A 15,786-nucleotide genomic window follows, 5' to 3' on the forward strand; every position below is an offset into this window, starting at 1 on the left:
GTCGCCTAGAACTTAGAACTAATTAAACCTAACTAACCTAAGGACATCACACACATCCATGCCCGAGGCAGGATTCGAACCTGCGGCCGTAGCGGTCGCTCGGTTCCAGACTGTAGCGCTTAGAGCCGCACGGCCACTCCGGCCGGCGAAGAAAGGTCACTACGCCCTTGTCTACGCAATGATGTGAGACGAAATGCGGTTTATAACAATAAAGAAAGGGAGTGTGCTTGGTATCTTGCCTTTGCGTTTACACTACACCAGATTTACCCCTAGTCCATAACCACATACAACAGCAGACGCTCAAGTAAAAAGTACCACTTCCTGCAAAAACTTCCGCATCCTACCGTGGTGCCAGCTGGCCTCTATATGATTTTATTTCAGCGATTACAAAGTCAAACTGAAATTACGTGCTGAGTAGCTGAGGAAGCTAGTGAATATTGATGCAGATAAACAGGGAACAGAATAGTTTTAAACAGGCTGTAATCAATCTCTACGGAATCAAAATTCTCATTCAGTGTGGAGCATCCTTCGTTATGACAGAATCATGAACTACTAGTATATGTAATTTAGTGGTTTGTTGAAATGATTCTAGCTTCATATTTTTAAGTTCTGTGTACTAGTCATACATCAGACAACCATTTTTTAGAAGTACAAACAGACTCTTTGACCTCTGGTAACGCCAGTTAAACAAGGCAGGGTTGTAACGCAGCTCCAAAACTGCATTAAACGTGATGCTCCTTGATAGTCAGTGAAGGTTGCCCCGCATCATTCAAAATGGCATCGTAGAAATCAGTAATGGAAATATAACGTCGGAAGTCGTTATCCCGGCAGAAGACCAAGAAAACCCAGGGTCCACTGAATATGTGACCACCAACCCACCCCCTACATCATACAGACCACTTATCCAATGACTGTATATAATTAATTAATCATTAATAGGTACAAATAAACTGTTACATCCTTCAGTCTACGGGTTCTCGATGTAGCCTTGTCTGATTTGTGGCTGACGTTACACACACGGGACACATCGAGATTATGTCACGAGAATTAAACTCCGTCCATAAGACCAATGGTAGAACTTGACAGTTACTAATGTCCTTCCAAGGTTCTCATGTGTACTGCCGGATGAAATCGTTGAAGGTCCATGATATTTCAGCGAACAACCGTTCCACCATCATCAGGTGGTACTGATGGACTGAGGGGTCTGCGCTCAGCAATCTCTTGGCTGGAAGTTCTTGGGTTTCCTGCTTGTGTCGAAGTATTAGTCTACTGGCTTCGCCTTCGTACTTGGCTTGGTCTTGGTTTGTGCTTGGCATAGCTGTTTTGGTTGTCATGTCTATTATCAGCAGTAATGTTTTTCATAAGTATAGTGAGAGACGAGGTAGTTGATGATGGGCATGAGTGTGGGGTGATATTTGATGGATTGTGGAGATGCGAGGAACTTAGTCAGAGACGAGTAAAGTTATGAGCACGATGATTAACGTGAGTAATGGTACGCTCCCATATACAATTCAGAGTGTTATTTATGTGCGTACTTCTAAGGTGTGACAGTTTTTACATACCCCCGAAAGTGCTACATGTAGTCTAAAATGTCACACATTTTTATATACCCTCTAAAGTGCAATATGTAGTAAACATAGTGTAAGTGTTTAAGTTTTGGGAAGAATTCCAGTGGGCACTGTTTGATCTACGTACATTTCGTCAGTGCTTGTGTTTTACTGGTTCTTTATTACCATTATGAGGGCGTAGTCCCCCTGTCCTCATTGACACTATTTGTTTGCATATGTCTAAATTTCTATATATTTTGTTTATTTAATTACATTGATATTATTTTATTTTATTTATGTTTTTAGCTGCCCTAAGGTAGTTAACCTAGTTTCTGGCATCAGTACTGTTTTGTTGGATTTTCCGTTGCTTTAAAATGTTGACTTGGTTATTATACACACATATAAAAATGTTTTGCATCACTTCGGTTCCGAGGGTTCCGGAACCTGTACAGAAAATTGGAACAGAGATCAACATAAACATCATTTCCTCCCTTTTTATTCCTCATGAGAAACAAACATTGCATGTTGTACCACCATACAGCGAGACCTTCAGAGGTGGTGGTCCAGATTGCTGTACACAGCGGTACCTCTAATACCCAGTAGCACGTCCTCCTGCATTGATGCATGCGTGTATTCGTCGAGGCATACTATCCACAACTTCATCAAGGCACTGTTAGGCTCGAATTGTCGTTCATGAAGACGAATGCCTCGACAATATGCTGCCGATGTGCTTGCACTATCGGCCGGAGGATGGTATTCACGTATCGCACAGCCGTTACGGCGCCTTCCATGACCACCAGCGGCGTACGTCAGCCCCACATAACGCCACTCCAAAATAATGGGGAACCTCCACCTTGCTGCTTTCGTTGGACAGTATGTCTAAGTCGTTCATCCTGACAGGGTTGGCTCCAAATACGTTTCCGACGATTGTCTGGTTGAAGGCATATGCGACGCTCATCGGTGAAGAGAACGTGATGCCAACCTTGAGCGGTCTATTCGGCATATTGTTGGGCCCATCTGTACCGCGCTGAGTGGTGTCGTGGTTGCAAAGATGGACCTCGCCATGAACGTCGGGAGTGAAGTTGCGCATCATGCAACCTATTGCACACTGTTTGCTGCATGAAAAGCATTATTCAACATGGTGGCGTTGCTGTCAGGTTTCCTCCGAGCCATAATCTGTAGGTTGCGGTCATCCACTGCAGTAGTAGCCCATGGGCGGCCTGAGCGAGGCTTGTCACCGACAGTTTCTATCTCTCTGTATCTCCTCCATGTTCGAACAACATAGCTTTGGTTCACTCCGAGATGCCTGGACACTTCCCTTGTTGAGAGCCCTTCCTGGCACAAAGTAACAATGCGGACGCGATCGAACCGCGATATTGACCGTCTAGGCGTGGGTTAACTACAGACAGCACGAGCCGTGTACCTCCTTCCTGGTGGAATGACTGGACCTGGTCGGCTGTCGGACCCCCTCCGTCTAATAGGCGCTGCTCATGCATGGTTGTTTACATGTTTGGGTAGGTTTAGTGACACCTGTGAACAGTCAAAGGGACTGTGTCTGTGATACAATATCCACAGTCAACGTCTATCTTTAGGAGTTCTGGGAACCGGGGTGATGCAAAAAAAATTTTTTTTATGTGTGTATTAGCAGCTTAGTTACTTCCCAGGTATCTATTTACATTTTAGATGATGTTTCGTGTCATATTCTACACAATGTTAACCTATGACCCAAAGAGAACACTAAACTAAACATTCGTTTTAACATATTCTGTAGTGTCATTTATGTGTATGCTCCTAGAATGCGACAGATTTTCATATATATTAAAAAGTGCTATATCTGGTAAACGTAGTATAAGTTTCTTTGCTGTTATTGTTTGTTTGGATGTATCCGGAATTAGACGTTCTATAACCCTTAAGATACTTAACCTAGTTGCTGATATCAGCATTATTTTGTTAGATTTGCCGAGGCTTACAATGTTGAGAAGAGTTTGTTTTAATGACTTAGCTACTATCTAGGTATCTATTTACAATTGAAGATGATATTTCTTGTCGTATCCGACACTGCATGTTTGAAAAACGTCTAAAGAGAACACTAAGCTAAATATTCGTTTTGCTTAATTGATTTATTTGCCACCCAGTTGACTATTTACAGGTGCCGTCTTTTTCAGTCCCTCAGCAGGTCTGTCCATCTTGAGTTGGCCAGTCTGTATATTCTGCGTCCTAGGCTTCGTATTAGGGTGTTCTGTGAGTTCTGTGTTTCCTCGTAGAATACCCGCGCTGACTGATGGTTTCTCTCCTGTAGTGGTTGAACTTCACGAGATGATGCATATCAGCCTTCGGGAAGTCTAGTGGCAGGTGTAGAGCACGTTTGAGGGTGCCATTTTGCACCCTTTGTAGTCTCGCCTGGAGTGGGTGTCGGCTGCATTTCCCCACGAGACCGCGGCGTACTCGAGGACTGGTATCACTAGTATGACGTAGAGCACGATCCCCCGTCGTGGGGGCAGAGAAGATGTCGGGTTCAGGACTGGGTACAGTTGCCTGAGCCTACCCAGAGCTTTTGCACGGACTGCCCTGATGTGTGGTTTCCATGTGAGACTTTTGTCCAAGGTTAAGCCAAATTACTTGGCTGTTTTTGTCCATGACACCGGTGTGCTACTGATCGTCATTTGTCGGTATCTGGTAGTCTCCGACGGCATATGGCTGTAGCGTGAGTCTTATTTGGGTTGAAGGACAGGCGCCATTTCTTTGTTCATTCTGTTGTGGTGTCACAGACTCCCTGTAGTCGCTCTTGTAGGCGACTAGTACTTTTACTCTTCGAGTACACGACGGTATTGTCAGCATATAAGGCGAACTGCAATCTGTTCACCGCTGGGAGGTCCGCAGTGTACATGATGTAGAGCAGTGGACCGAGTACACCTCCCTGTGGTATCCCTGCTTGAATTCGTCTTACTCCCGATATACTGTCCTGCGTCCTCATGTGCCCACTCAGGTAACTCTGAATCAGCCAGACGTGAGACACTGGTACAACCTGTACGAATAGTTTGTACAGGAGGCCCCTGTGCCAAACACAGTCGAACGCGCGTGTTACTTCAAGTAGCACTGCAGCGAAGTACTCCTTGCGCTCGATGGCATCCGGAGCCTCTTCGACGAGCCTCAGCAGTTCATGTGTGGTGGGTGGCGTGCCTTCGTCCAAAACCGAACTGTTCTTCTGGAAGCAGTCGCTCGACTGCTAAGTGTTGGAGTAGACTTTTAGCATAGATCCGCTCAAACATTTTTGAGACATCTGGCAGAAGGCTTATTGCGCGGTTGCTGTTAGGCGATCTGGGATATTTCTCCGCTTTGGGTGTTGCGTGTTTCTATGCTTGGGGGCACTGGGCAGAGGTCAGGATGGTGTTGAATGCTGCATCAAGTAGCGCGTTTGCGGTTGGTGGCATTTGTTGTATTAGCTTGTTTGTTGCTAGATCAAAACCACCAGCTTTTCTAGGGTTGAGGGCTTGAATTTCTTGCTCTACCTCTCCGGCTGTGATCGGTTCTATGAAATCGTCTATTTATTGCTGTTGTAGTAATCTTGGTAGACGCTCTTCTACTAGTTGGATGTGGGCAGCGTCAACTGGATCCTCTACTGGTTTTAAATTTTCGGCGAATACGTCCGACAGGTCATTTGCCTTGGCATCCGGTTCGCAGACGAAGTCATTGTTTACCTCTAGGGCGAGGAGGTATTCTGCGTCCTTTTTGCAGTAGGCTTTTTGTTATTTTCCACACAGATTGGCCGTGTATCAAGCTGTGTGACTTTATCCTCCCATTACTGTTATCTGTGGGCTTCAACTTCGGCTTTTATCTGTCTTTGTAGCCTACTGACCATCCGTTTGGTCGCCGGTAATCTTGCGTTCATCCACTATCGGCTAAGACGGTTCTTCTCCGTGTTAATAGCGAGGATTGTGGGTGGCCGTTGCCTTCAGTGGTCTCTCTGCTATTGTGGCCTTTGTAGGGTCGCTGCAGTTGCGGCCTGTAGTGCCTTTGGTGTAAAGTGCAGTAGAGTGTCATCTAGCTCTGCTTTTGTGGGGTCGGGGAATGTGTCCAGTTCTTCATTTATGTTCTGGTAGTAAGTTTGCCAGTTGATTCCATGTATGTTTATTTCCTTCTGTGTAGGTGCTTCGACTCCATCTAGGTGCATGTCAATGATGACGGGCAGGTGGTCCAATGACACAGCCTTTCATGTGCTGGCGCGTATGGCGTGTGGCACAAAATGGTTCAAATGGCTCTGAGCGCTATGGGAGTTAACATCTGAGGTCATCAGTCCCATAGAACTTGAAACTACTTAAACCTAACTAAGCTAAGGACATCACACACATCCATGCCCGAGGCAGGATTCGAACCACCGACCGTAGCGGTCGCGCAGTTCCAGACTGTTCCAGACGGTAGCGCCTAGAACCGCTCGGCCACCCCGGCCGGCGTGTGGCACACCTTTGGTAACTGTGATGTCGAACACGTCGTGACATCCTCTGGTTGTGAAACTGGTGAGATCGTGTTGACCGATAATTATGGCGTTAATTCTGTCAGCGGTATATAGGAGTCGTCGTCCGCTGTTGTTTGTAGTCCTGCTATTCCAAGCTGTGTTTTTGGCATTAAAGTCTCCACCTAAGAAGTCGTTCCCTCGAACTGCAAGCAGTGCATCAAAGTCAGCCTCCTCGAGGATGCCTCTTGGTGACCTATATACTGCTACGAACTAGATGCGACCTCTCGACGTCTCTATTACCACTCCTGTTGCTTCTGTAGTGGTGAGTGCAGGTAGTTGTATCGGGCGGTGTCGTAGTGAGTTACGAACATAAACTACTACTGTACCTCCTCATGCTGTCAGTCTGTCAGTCCTGAAACAGTTATAATTAGGTGCCTTCACATTTACCCCTGCTTTCAAATGTGTCTCAACGACAAGGCGCACGTCAACTCCCAGTTCATTTAAGAAGCGGCGAAATTCACCTTATTATGCCATTGGCATTCCAGATGCATATGGTCAAGCCGTATTGTCCAATAGCCATATTTTTGTTGGTTGTTGTCTGATAATGTTGCCGCGGCTATTTGTTGTGGGATAGATTTGGCAACTGTCTTCATTGCCTTCGATACTGCAGTGGTCACGGCATCTAGAAGAGGCGTCATCATTTCTGTCACTTGTGGCGTGTGTTGTTGGGTGTTTTACTGTCTTTGGCTGTACTGGGGGTGCCTGATGTGGGGAGGCGTGCTTCAGATTTTAGTTTTTAGTGTAGAGCTCCTTGGCCGCATGTGCTTGTTGCTGCTTGGGTGTTTCCTCGTCTGGCGGTGACCGAGGCGTAACTAGGGCCTGGTCGCACTGTTGAGGCGTTCCGTTGTCTGGCTACGTAGTTTTTTATCACCTTGCAGTCCATATAGCTTGTGGGGTGTACCTTTGAACACCGGGCGCATTTGTGCGGGTCTTCTTCCGGTTTCTGGAATGTTTCGCTGGGATGATCTCTGGCGCACTTAACAAATTTCGTCTGCATCATGCAATGTTTGGCTACAAGGTCCAGATCGTGGCACCTGAGGCATAGTCATGGGCCGCGCTTCTCCATCGTCTCGCTCATGTTAGCAATGTTTGTGACGTTGCGGAGTTGACGGTTACCTGCTGTGCCTGGAGCGATAATAAGAAACAAGGGCGTTTCTTTGCTTGTTTTGGGGGACTTTATCTTAGTTAACGAGCTTGGGACAATTTTGAGTGCTAGCAAATCTTCCTGTAGGCCTTGCATGTTAAATTTATATGGAGACCTCTCATTACCAGGCTGATTGGCCTCTCATTGTCTGTGGCGGGTGTAGTAGACCCAGTTCTTGATTGTCAACTCTTTGGTGACTTTTTCAAAGTCGGACATTGACCTTGTGTGTAGCTGGTATAAGTCTTTTCCTGTGGGCTTAAATTGGAAGAGATCATTAGCTATACTCCTAATTACTTCAAGGAGCGTCTTGTATGCTTCTTCGAATCAGATTATGATCGGCTGTGGGATCATGGGTTTGGGAGGGGGGGGGGGGCGACGCCCAGGGTACGGCTGAGGTGCGTCGTTTGGCAGCTGTTGGAAGGTTTTCTGCAGCTCGACAGCTGTGGTGGTGAATCGGCGAGCTCACGCCTTCTTCTTAGGCCTCCTCCAGCCGTCTGCGTCTGGCGCGGTGTTTATCCGGCTCTTCCGCTTCCTGCCCTTGGGTGGCACTTCGGTCTTCCCCGTCTGCGATGGTCCGGCTGCGTCTCCGCTTTCTATGAAGATGTGGACGTCGGGGGTTGTAGTAGTCTCAGGTGGAGAGGGGATGCATAGGTTAGGGTACATTCCTGCGGTGCGCTCCAGGTAGATATACCTGCGGATACAGAGTTCTGGCCCAGCAGACGCCGCACTGTGTTCGGTGGTGGGGGGACATGCGAATGCGGTGGTGGGACTCGCGCGCGGATGTTACGAGTTTCTTTGACTGAGCTAAGTACTGGCTGCCATGCCTTACTTAGTTGGAAACCCGTGTCCCTCTTTATTAAATTAGCCGTCATACGTATTTTAACAGCTTCTTTAAAATGGAGTCTCTAAAGTTGTTCGTGATGACCAAGACCTTCGTTTGCTGATAATTGTCCATTTTCAATGCAGTGTTATGCTATTGCTGACTTTCTGGGCTGCAGTAATCGGATGTTGCACTCGTGTTTCTTGCGGCGATCTGTTTGACCAATATAGGTTTTCCCGCATTCACACGGGACTTGGAACACCCCCGCTCTTTTGAGATGCAGATCGTGTTTGACCGACATTAATAGGGCTCGTATTTCGGCTGGAGAGCGGAAAACTGGAGTTATTTTATGTTTTCGCAATTGTCTACCAGTTTTGGACAATGCATGTATCATCCAAAATTGGCCGCACGTTACCCCATCATTGAGCACGGCGTGGAACCTGCGAGACCAGAGTTCTGGACCCGCAGGGATATATGCTGGGAGCACATCGCAGACCCCTCATTCCATCAGTACTTCCGAATGATTGCGAAACGGTTGTTCGCCGAAATATCGTGGACTTCGACGATCTCTTTGGGCAGTACACCCGAGAACATTGGAAGCATCATATGCGCCAGGAAAGCCTCAGACAGCATATAGTTGCCAACATAATTTCCACTGTGGACCGTAGATCTTCTTGGTCCACTGCCAGGATAACGACTTCCGATGAAAATTTTGAAATTTGAAAATCTCTGCAGACTGAGATGTTTCATTTTCATTACTGATTACTACTATGTCATTTCCCATGATATTGAGCAACATTTACTATTTTTCCGACCTTTTGAATTTATAAAATTATGTTAGGAACTGTCAAGTTCTACCACTGGTCTTATGGACAGAGGGGTAGTCGTCCCAAGTTGAAATTCTGTCAGCAGTAAGCTTTCTTACACCATATATTTTATTTTCTTGATCATCTAGTCTTATGTAGGTTCGCTGGGTGCTTATTTATTGTATTTGAATTTGAGGTGTTGAAAGATATTGGTGTTGTTCTGGGATTCGAACTCAGATATTATCTTTGGCCGACTTTGACCTCTTTGCCACGTAACAAAATGGTTCAAATGGCTCTGAGCACTATGGGACTTAACATCTCAGATCATCAGTTCCCTAGAACTTAGAACTACTTAAAACTAACTAGCCTAAGGACATCACACACATCCATTCCCGAGGCAGGATTCGAACCTGAGACCGAGCGGTCGCGCGATTCCAGACTTCGTGTGTAGTTAACAACGTTGATGTGTGCAGTGTTCGACTCCGAGTCAGCGTATCCCTTTTCACTCTGGCCTGCATTATTGTGCGGATTCTATTTTATGTTTGCTGTGGCTCAGCTTCATAGCTTTCCTGTGTAACTCTAGACTGCAACAATTCTGCAAGTTCACAGTTTCTGTTTGGCTGTTCTCTTGTTCAGTATTGTGACCACCAGAGAGCAGCAGATCATTTCAAACTTTAACATGAATACAAAGCCATGTGTCATTGAGCTAAATACAATATGTTTTCTTATATTTCGTTAGTTTAAGGCAATTCCTGCATTATCTTAGACTTAGAATGTTTCATTTAACTCATGTAAGGTATCCAAACACATGCATGAAGTGCCTTTTGGATATTATAAATGTATGTGTTTTGAGTAACATGATAGTGCTAGTGACTTCTTGAACGAACTATCACCATGAGAATTTTTTCAGTATTTTTGCCTAATTCCAGAGGTCATAAAGTACAGAAACTGATACCTATCAGATAAACTTCTAAGAAATTTTCTCTCAGGGTGGAAAGGGATGGTACTTTTCTTCACGTTGTTTCCAGTTCAAACGTGTGCACATATCGATTCTGCTGAAATTAACTGATATTTAACGTCTGTTTATGGCCCGGAAACAACGACGATAGGCGCTAGGTTCGATTCCCTTTCAATCAACTCACTACTGGTGAAAAATTTCGATATTTAACATTTGATTCTGCATAGTGCACAATTCTATTAGGTGCTGGGTTCATATCCCTGTTCAACACGAAACCGCACGGCACGTCATTTCATCTTTAAACAGATACATACTCTGTTACTTGTAACTGAAACCATATAACCATATTTAACACGTAAACAGTCTTCACGGGTTTGCCGCCGAATGACGTTGTGCAAGTACCACAATATTTCCTCGGAGCAACTGTCCGACATCTTCAGGTGGTTCAACCTTGTTCGTGGCTGGGTACGACTGTCTAACATCCACTTGGCTTTCGTTAGTACAGACAATAATGCTTTTACGCAGTACCAGCTATTTTGAGAGTGATAATATCTTCAGGGTACTGAATAGAATAGGGGAGAAGAGGAGTTTGTGGCACAACTTAACAAGAAGAAGGGACCGGTTGGTAGGACATGTTCTGAGGCATCAAGGGATCACAAAGTTAGCATTGGAGGGCAACGTGGAGGGTAAAAATCGTAGAGGGGGACCAAGAGATGAATACACTAAGCAGATTCAGAAGGATGTAGGTTGCAGTAAGTACTGGGAGATGAAGAAGCTTGCACATGATAGAATAGCATGGAGAGCTGCATCAGACCAGTCTCAGGACTGAAGACAACAACAACAACAATATCTTCATGCTATTTAGTAAGAAGATACTGAATCTTTCGTAGGGGGATTGTGATATTGCCTGAATAGGCTCAACCCGCTTGTCTCTACGACCACCTGATAGCACCATTTTAATAACAGAAGGGTCATTTTACCTGACTTTGGAAAGTTAGCGAAAGGTTAGGTGTGTAACCATTTTGGCGCATCGCTTTAGTAATAACGAACGTCGCTGCCGTACGATTAAGTTCCTGCATCGGGAAGCAAATGCTACTCGATTTCCGAACAACGTAGTGATGTTTAGGTTTCACCTTCATAACCACTACAAAGGATATCATCTGATGATGGAGAACAAGAAAATGTTCGGCCATGCCGATCAAAAAACCGTGTAATCGCTTTAGTCAGTAGCCGACTGACATGAATAACCATCAAACCAGAACGTTTGAGAAAACAGCACTCATTGTGTGGATGATCAGTGCCCATTGGGGTTTGTAGCGTAGGAGAAGGTTCATTGATCGATAAGCTGCACATGTTTGTGTGCGCCGATAAGTCTGCGACTGAGTCGGAAAGCAGGGTACTGCTTAAGCCGGAAAATAAGACTTAGCTACACTCCACGGCTAACTAGCCTAAGGACATCACACACATCCAAGCCCGAGGCAGGATTCGAACCTGCGACCGTAGCGGTCGCTCGGCTCCAGACTGCAGCGCCTAGAACCGCACGGCCACTCCGGCCGGCCAGTAAGGTGTCTTCAAGCCTTCTCACCGAACGGAGACTATGTTGAAAAATAGTGTTTTGTAGCCAGAAAAGTGGGCAATAATGTGATGCATAGGAATCCTTAATAAAACCAACCTGCTTCCACGAAACAGTGTTGCATTATTGTTGAAATCCCGTCATAGTTGACTGGAAAGTCAAGTGGTGCATATATTTGACATTTAATCACATACTGATGCTGTTTAGCTGCTCCCATTAGCGAAACCGTCTCCTGTGCAGCAGTCCAAAGTCGGCGGATGCGGGATGACTAACTGTTCTCTTGAAGCTGAATATACTTCATTGAAAATTACATACATAGGAATAATCAAAATATAGTGAAAATACATCAAAGGACGTTATTAGAAGAGTTACACATGGCTTTCCATCTTGCTTGTCTTGAAAGAATACATTGTCGTCGTTGTTGTTGAGGTCTCCAGTCCGAAGACTGTTTCGATGCATTTCTCCACGCTAGTTCATTCTTTGCAAGCCACTTCATATCTTCCTCATTTTTGTGATCTACATCCTCTTAAACCGGTTTACTGTTGCAGCCTTGGTTTCGCTCTATAATTTTTATCTACTTCTCCCTACCCTCCGTAACCAAACTGGATATTTCTTGACACTTCAGTATGTTTCCTACCAACCGATTCCTGTCCTTCAGTTTCGATTCAGTACCTCTTCGTCAGTTATCCAATCTACACATAAAATCCTCTGCATTCTTCTATGGCTTCACATTTCAAAAGCTTGTCCATACTGTTTATCGTCTACATGTCAGTTCTGTAAAAATCAACAGTCCAGACAAATACGCCCAGAAAATACTTGTTAACACTTACATTTGTATCCAGTGTTAACGCACATTTTTTTTTTTTCAAAAAAGCTTTTCTTGCTTGTGCAAATCTGCATTTTATTCTTTCCTACTGTGGCCATCGTCATTTACTTTGCAACCCAAGTAGACTAACTTTCATTACGCTTAATGCCATTCCTTACCTAATTCCCATAGCGTCACCTGATGTAATCGACTACATTTCGCCGACCGGTGTGGCCGAATGGTTCTAGGCGCTTCAGTCTGGAGCTGCGTGACCGTTACGGTCGCAGGTTCGAATCCTGCCTGGGGCATGGATGTGTGTGATGTCCTTAGGTCAGTTAGGTTTAAGTAGTTCTAAGTTATAGGGGACTGATGACCTCAGATGTTTAGTCCCATAGTGCTCAGAGCCATTTGAACCATTTGACTACATTTCCTTACCTTGTTTCACTATTGTTGATATTCATAATATAACCTCTTCTCACACCACTGTCAGTTCCGTCCAACTGTTTTCTCCCGATATTTAGCTGCCTCTGAAAAAATTACAATTTCATTGGCAAAACTTAAAATTTTTAATTCTTCTCCTAGAATTTTAAATCGCAATCTGAATTTTTCTTTGGATTCCTTTATTACTTGCTTATTGTTCAGAAAGTTTACTACCCTGTCTCACTCTCTTCTTAACTACTGTCTTTCTTTCATATTCTTTGAGTGCTATTGTTGCAGTCTAGTTTCTGTACTAGTTGTAGAAAACCTTTCACTCCCCGTATTTGATCCTTGCTGCCCAAAATTTCCGAAGCTTGAATGTTACGCCCAAACAATCAGCATAGAAACTTCCGCCAATCGGCGCCTCTACGGGCGTGGTCCCATAAGTACCCGACCCAACAAAGAAAACACAAAAATTTTGGAAAAAATGTATTTATTTTTCAACATAATCTCCTTTCAGCTCTATAAACTTTTTCCAGCGATGTTCAATAAGTTCTATACCCTTTTTGTAATGAGAACTGTCCAACTCCTCAAAACAGCCATTAACTGACGACATCACGTCTTCATTTGTTGAAAATCTTCGACCACCGAGCCATTTTTTCTGGTTTGGGAACGGAAAATAATCCTGGGGGGCTAAATCTAGCGAATAGAGTGCCTGAGGTAGCAATTAAAACTTTAATCATTAATTTTGGCCATTACAATAACGGACTTGTGAGATGGTGTATGATCCTGAGGAAACAGCACTTTTTTCTTGGCCAAATGCGGCCGTTTTCGCTTGATTTCTTCGCCAAAACGTTGAAATAAGTTTGCATAATACTCGCCGTTGATAGTTTTCCTTTTTCAAGGTAGTCAATAAAAATTATCCCATGCGCATTCCAAAAAACCGACGCCATGACCTTGCCGGTAGATGAAACGGTCTTCTCCTTCTTTGGAGTCGGTTCTCCAATTTGTGTCCATTGATTTGATTGTTCTTTTGCCTCGGAAGTGAAGCGCGTGGACCCATGTTTCATCCATGGTTATGAAACGGCGCAAAAAATCTTCTTTGTTGCTGCGAAACTTCGCTAAACACTCAGCTGAAACATCTTCACGACACTGTTTTTGTTGGAGCGTGAGAAAACGCGGCACAGACCTTGCACACAGTTTATTCATGTCCAAATTTTCAGATAATATGCAATGTACCGCACTTTTTAAATGCCTACTGTGTCTGCTAGCTCGCGTGCTTTCATTCGACGATCATCCAGTACCGCTTTGTGGAGTTTCTTCACGATTTCTGGAGTTGTCACCTCATTTGGTCGACCACTTCAATGCTCGTCGTGGCAGCTCGTACGGTCCCGTTTAGACTCAGCTACCCAATATTTTACTGTTGCCAACGAAGGATCAGACTCTCTCAAAGTAGAATCTAGCTCAACTTTAATATTGGTTGCGCTGAGGCCTTTCAAATAAGCCATTGTATCACATAACGATGACAAATTTTCTCCATTTTCACAAGTTCACTCACAACGTTCACTATTGATGGCTGCCAAACAAATACTAAACAATGTGGCGTCTTTAAAACTTGAAACATATGCTTCGCAGATCGTATACTTTCTAATCCATAGATTTTTTCAGCAACGACTGGGTATTTGTGGGAACACCCTCGTAGTTGTGTCTTTCAGCTGCCATTCTGTCATGTGCGTCATTGTGAGTACATTGGTGAGGACGTTATTGGTGAATTTATTACACCGTGTGCTACTGCGTCTTTGTATTTCGAAATCGCTGACTTGAAAAAACAAAGTATCGACGTTATGTTCTGCTTTAAGCTTCGCAAAAGTGATGCTCAAACGCACCGCCTACTAAGGGAGCTTTTTAATGAAAATGTATTTGGCCAGGCAAGAACATTTGAGTGGTTTAAGTGATGTAAATATGGCTGGTAGTCTGAGGAGAAAGATAAATTCTCGCTCCACCTTACTTTCGTGATCTGTTCCTTTGCGATTTCTTCCTCCTTCCGAAAATGAAATTCAAGTTGAAAGTGCGGCGTTTTGATTCCATACAATATATTCAAGTAAAAACGCATTTAATTTTGAATCCAAGTCAACCAGAAGACTTCCAGCACTGCTTCCAACAATGCGAAAATCGCCCTAAGTGTTGCATACAAGCGTGAAGAAACGCCTTTTTAAGGTGACGGTGAAAATTAAGATATAAGGCTAACTTCCAGATTTTCATGGGGATATTTTCACAAATTTTGGGTAGTACCTTTTATTTCAGTCAACGCTGTCAAAGAGATTTCTCTAAATTTACGAACGCTACAAACCTAGGTTTACCTTTCTTTTGTTGACCTCGTAAGATAAGTCATGGCTCCAGTTTTGCCTCGCGTTTTCGTACAGGTCTCTGGAACCCAAACTGATCTTCCCCAAGACTCTAAAGATCTTTCCGTTCTTTTGCAAATATTAAGTGCTAGAATTTTGCAATTATGATTTATTAAACGCATTAACACACGGTAGCTGTCGGAATTACTATCTGAATCCAGTTGCTACTATGTCTCTCACATCTCAGAAAACGCTATTTTTTTCTTGAGAAATTCATCTTCTGACAGTTCCTTCTTCGAGACTGAGTAATGATTGTTCTTTGTACAACTTTCAACATTAGTGTTCATATAATTAATTTTGTTTAACAAACTTCTTGCGTTAGGTTGTTGTATAGCTAAAGGTTCAGTCACTTCTGATACCGATGTGTTAGTTCCTTCAGCGATAATATTCACACGTTTGCCAGTAATTTGATCCATATTTGGGAAATTTAGTGAACGTTATTTGGGCAATTTGAAGATGTTCCTCTAAATAGAAATATTGGTGAAACTGAGGAACTTGTGGATTTGCTTCAGTAAGACATAATGGTAGTTCACTTTGGCGGTGAACGACATAAAATCTTGAATCGATTGCAAATATTGTTGAAGGTTGTGTTTACTGCTAAGCCTACTTTTATGATGTGACTGTCTTATTGGAAAGACTGGGCTAGGCTCCTCGTCTCCTTTCGATTAATGAAGCATCGCAATTTCCTCGTATGATGTACCAGTCGCTGGGTTTTAGGTTTCGGTGAAAGATTTATTTGCGTCTGCTCTCATGTTCCTGACAGCTTTTTTCCATTGAGCTGTGTTCCCCTTTTGCACT

At 44.0% G+C, this 15,786-nt stretch overlaps 1 protein-coding gene across 1 annotated transcript in view; it reads right to left on the reverse strand.

Annotated features, from left to right (window-relative positions):
• Positions 1-7,666: 7,666 nt before the first annotated feature.
• Positions 7,667-15,786, reverse strand: part of LOC126249310 (aquaporin AQPAe.a-like) — a 76,776-nt gene continuing 68,656 nt past the window's right edge. The window contains exon 7 of the mRNA XM_049950964.1: positions 7,667-7,895. Coding sequence (XP_049806921.1) covers positions 7,667-7,895 — 229 coding nt within the window. The remainder of the gene's footprint in view (positions 7,896-15,786) is intronic.

This window comes from Schistocerca nitens, chromosome 3 (assembly GCF_023898315.1).
Source record: "Schistocerca nitens isolate TAMUIC-IGC-003100 chromosome 3, iqSchNite1.1, whole genome shotgun sequence".
Lineage (NCBI taxonomy): Eukaryota > Metazoa > Arthropoda > Insecta > Orthoptera > Acrididae > Schistocerca > Schistocerca nitens.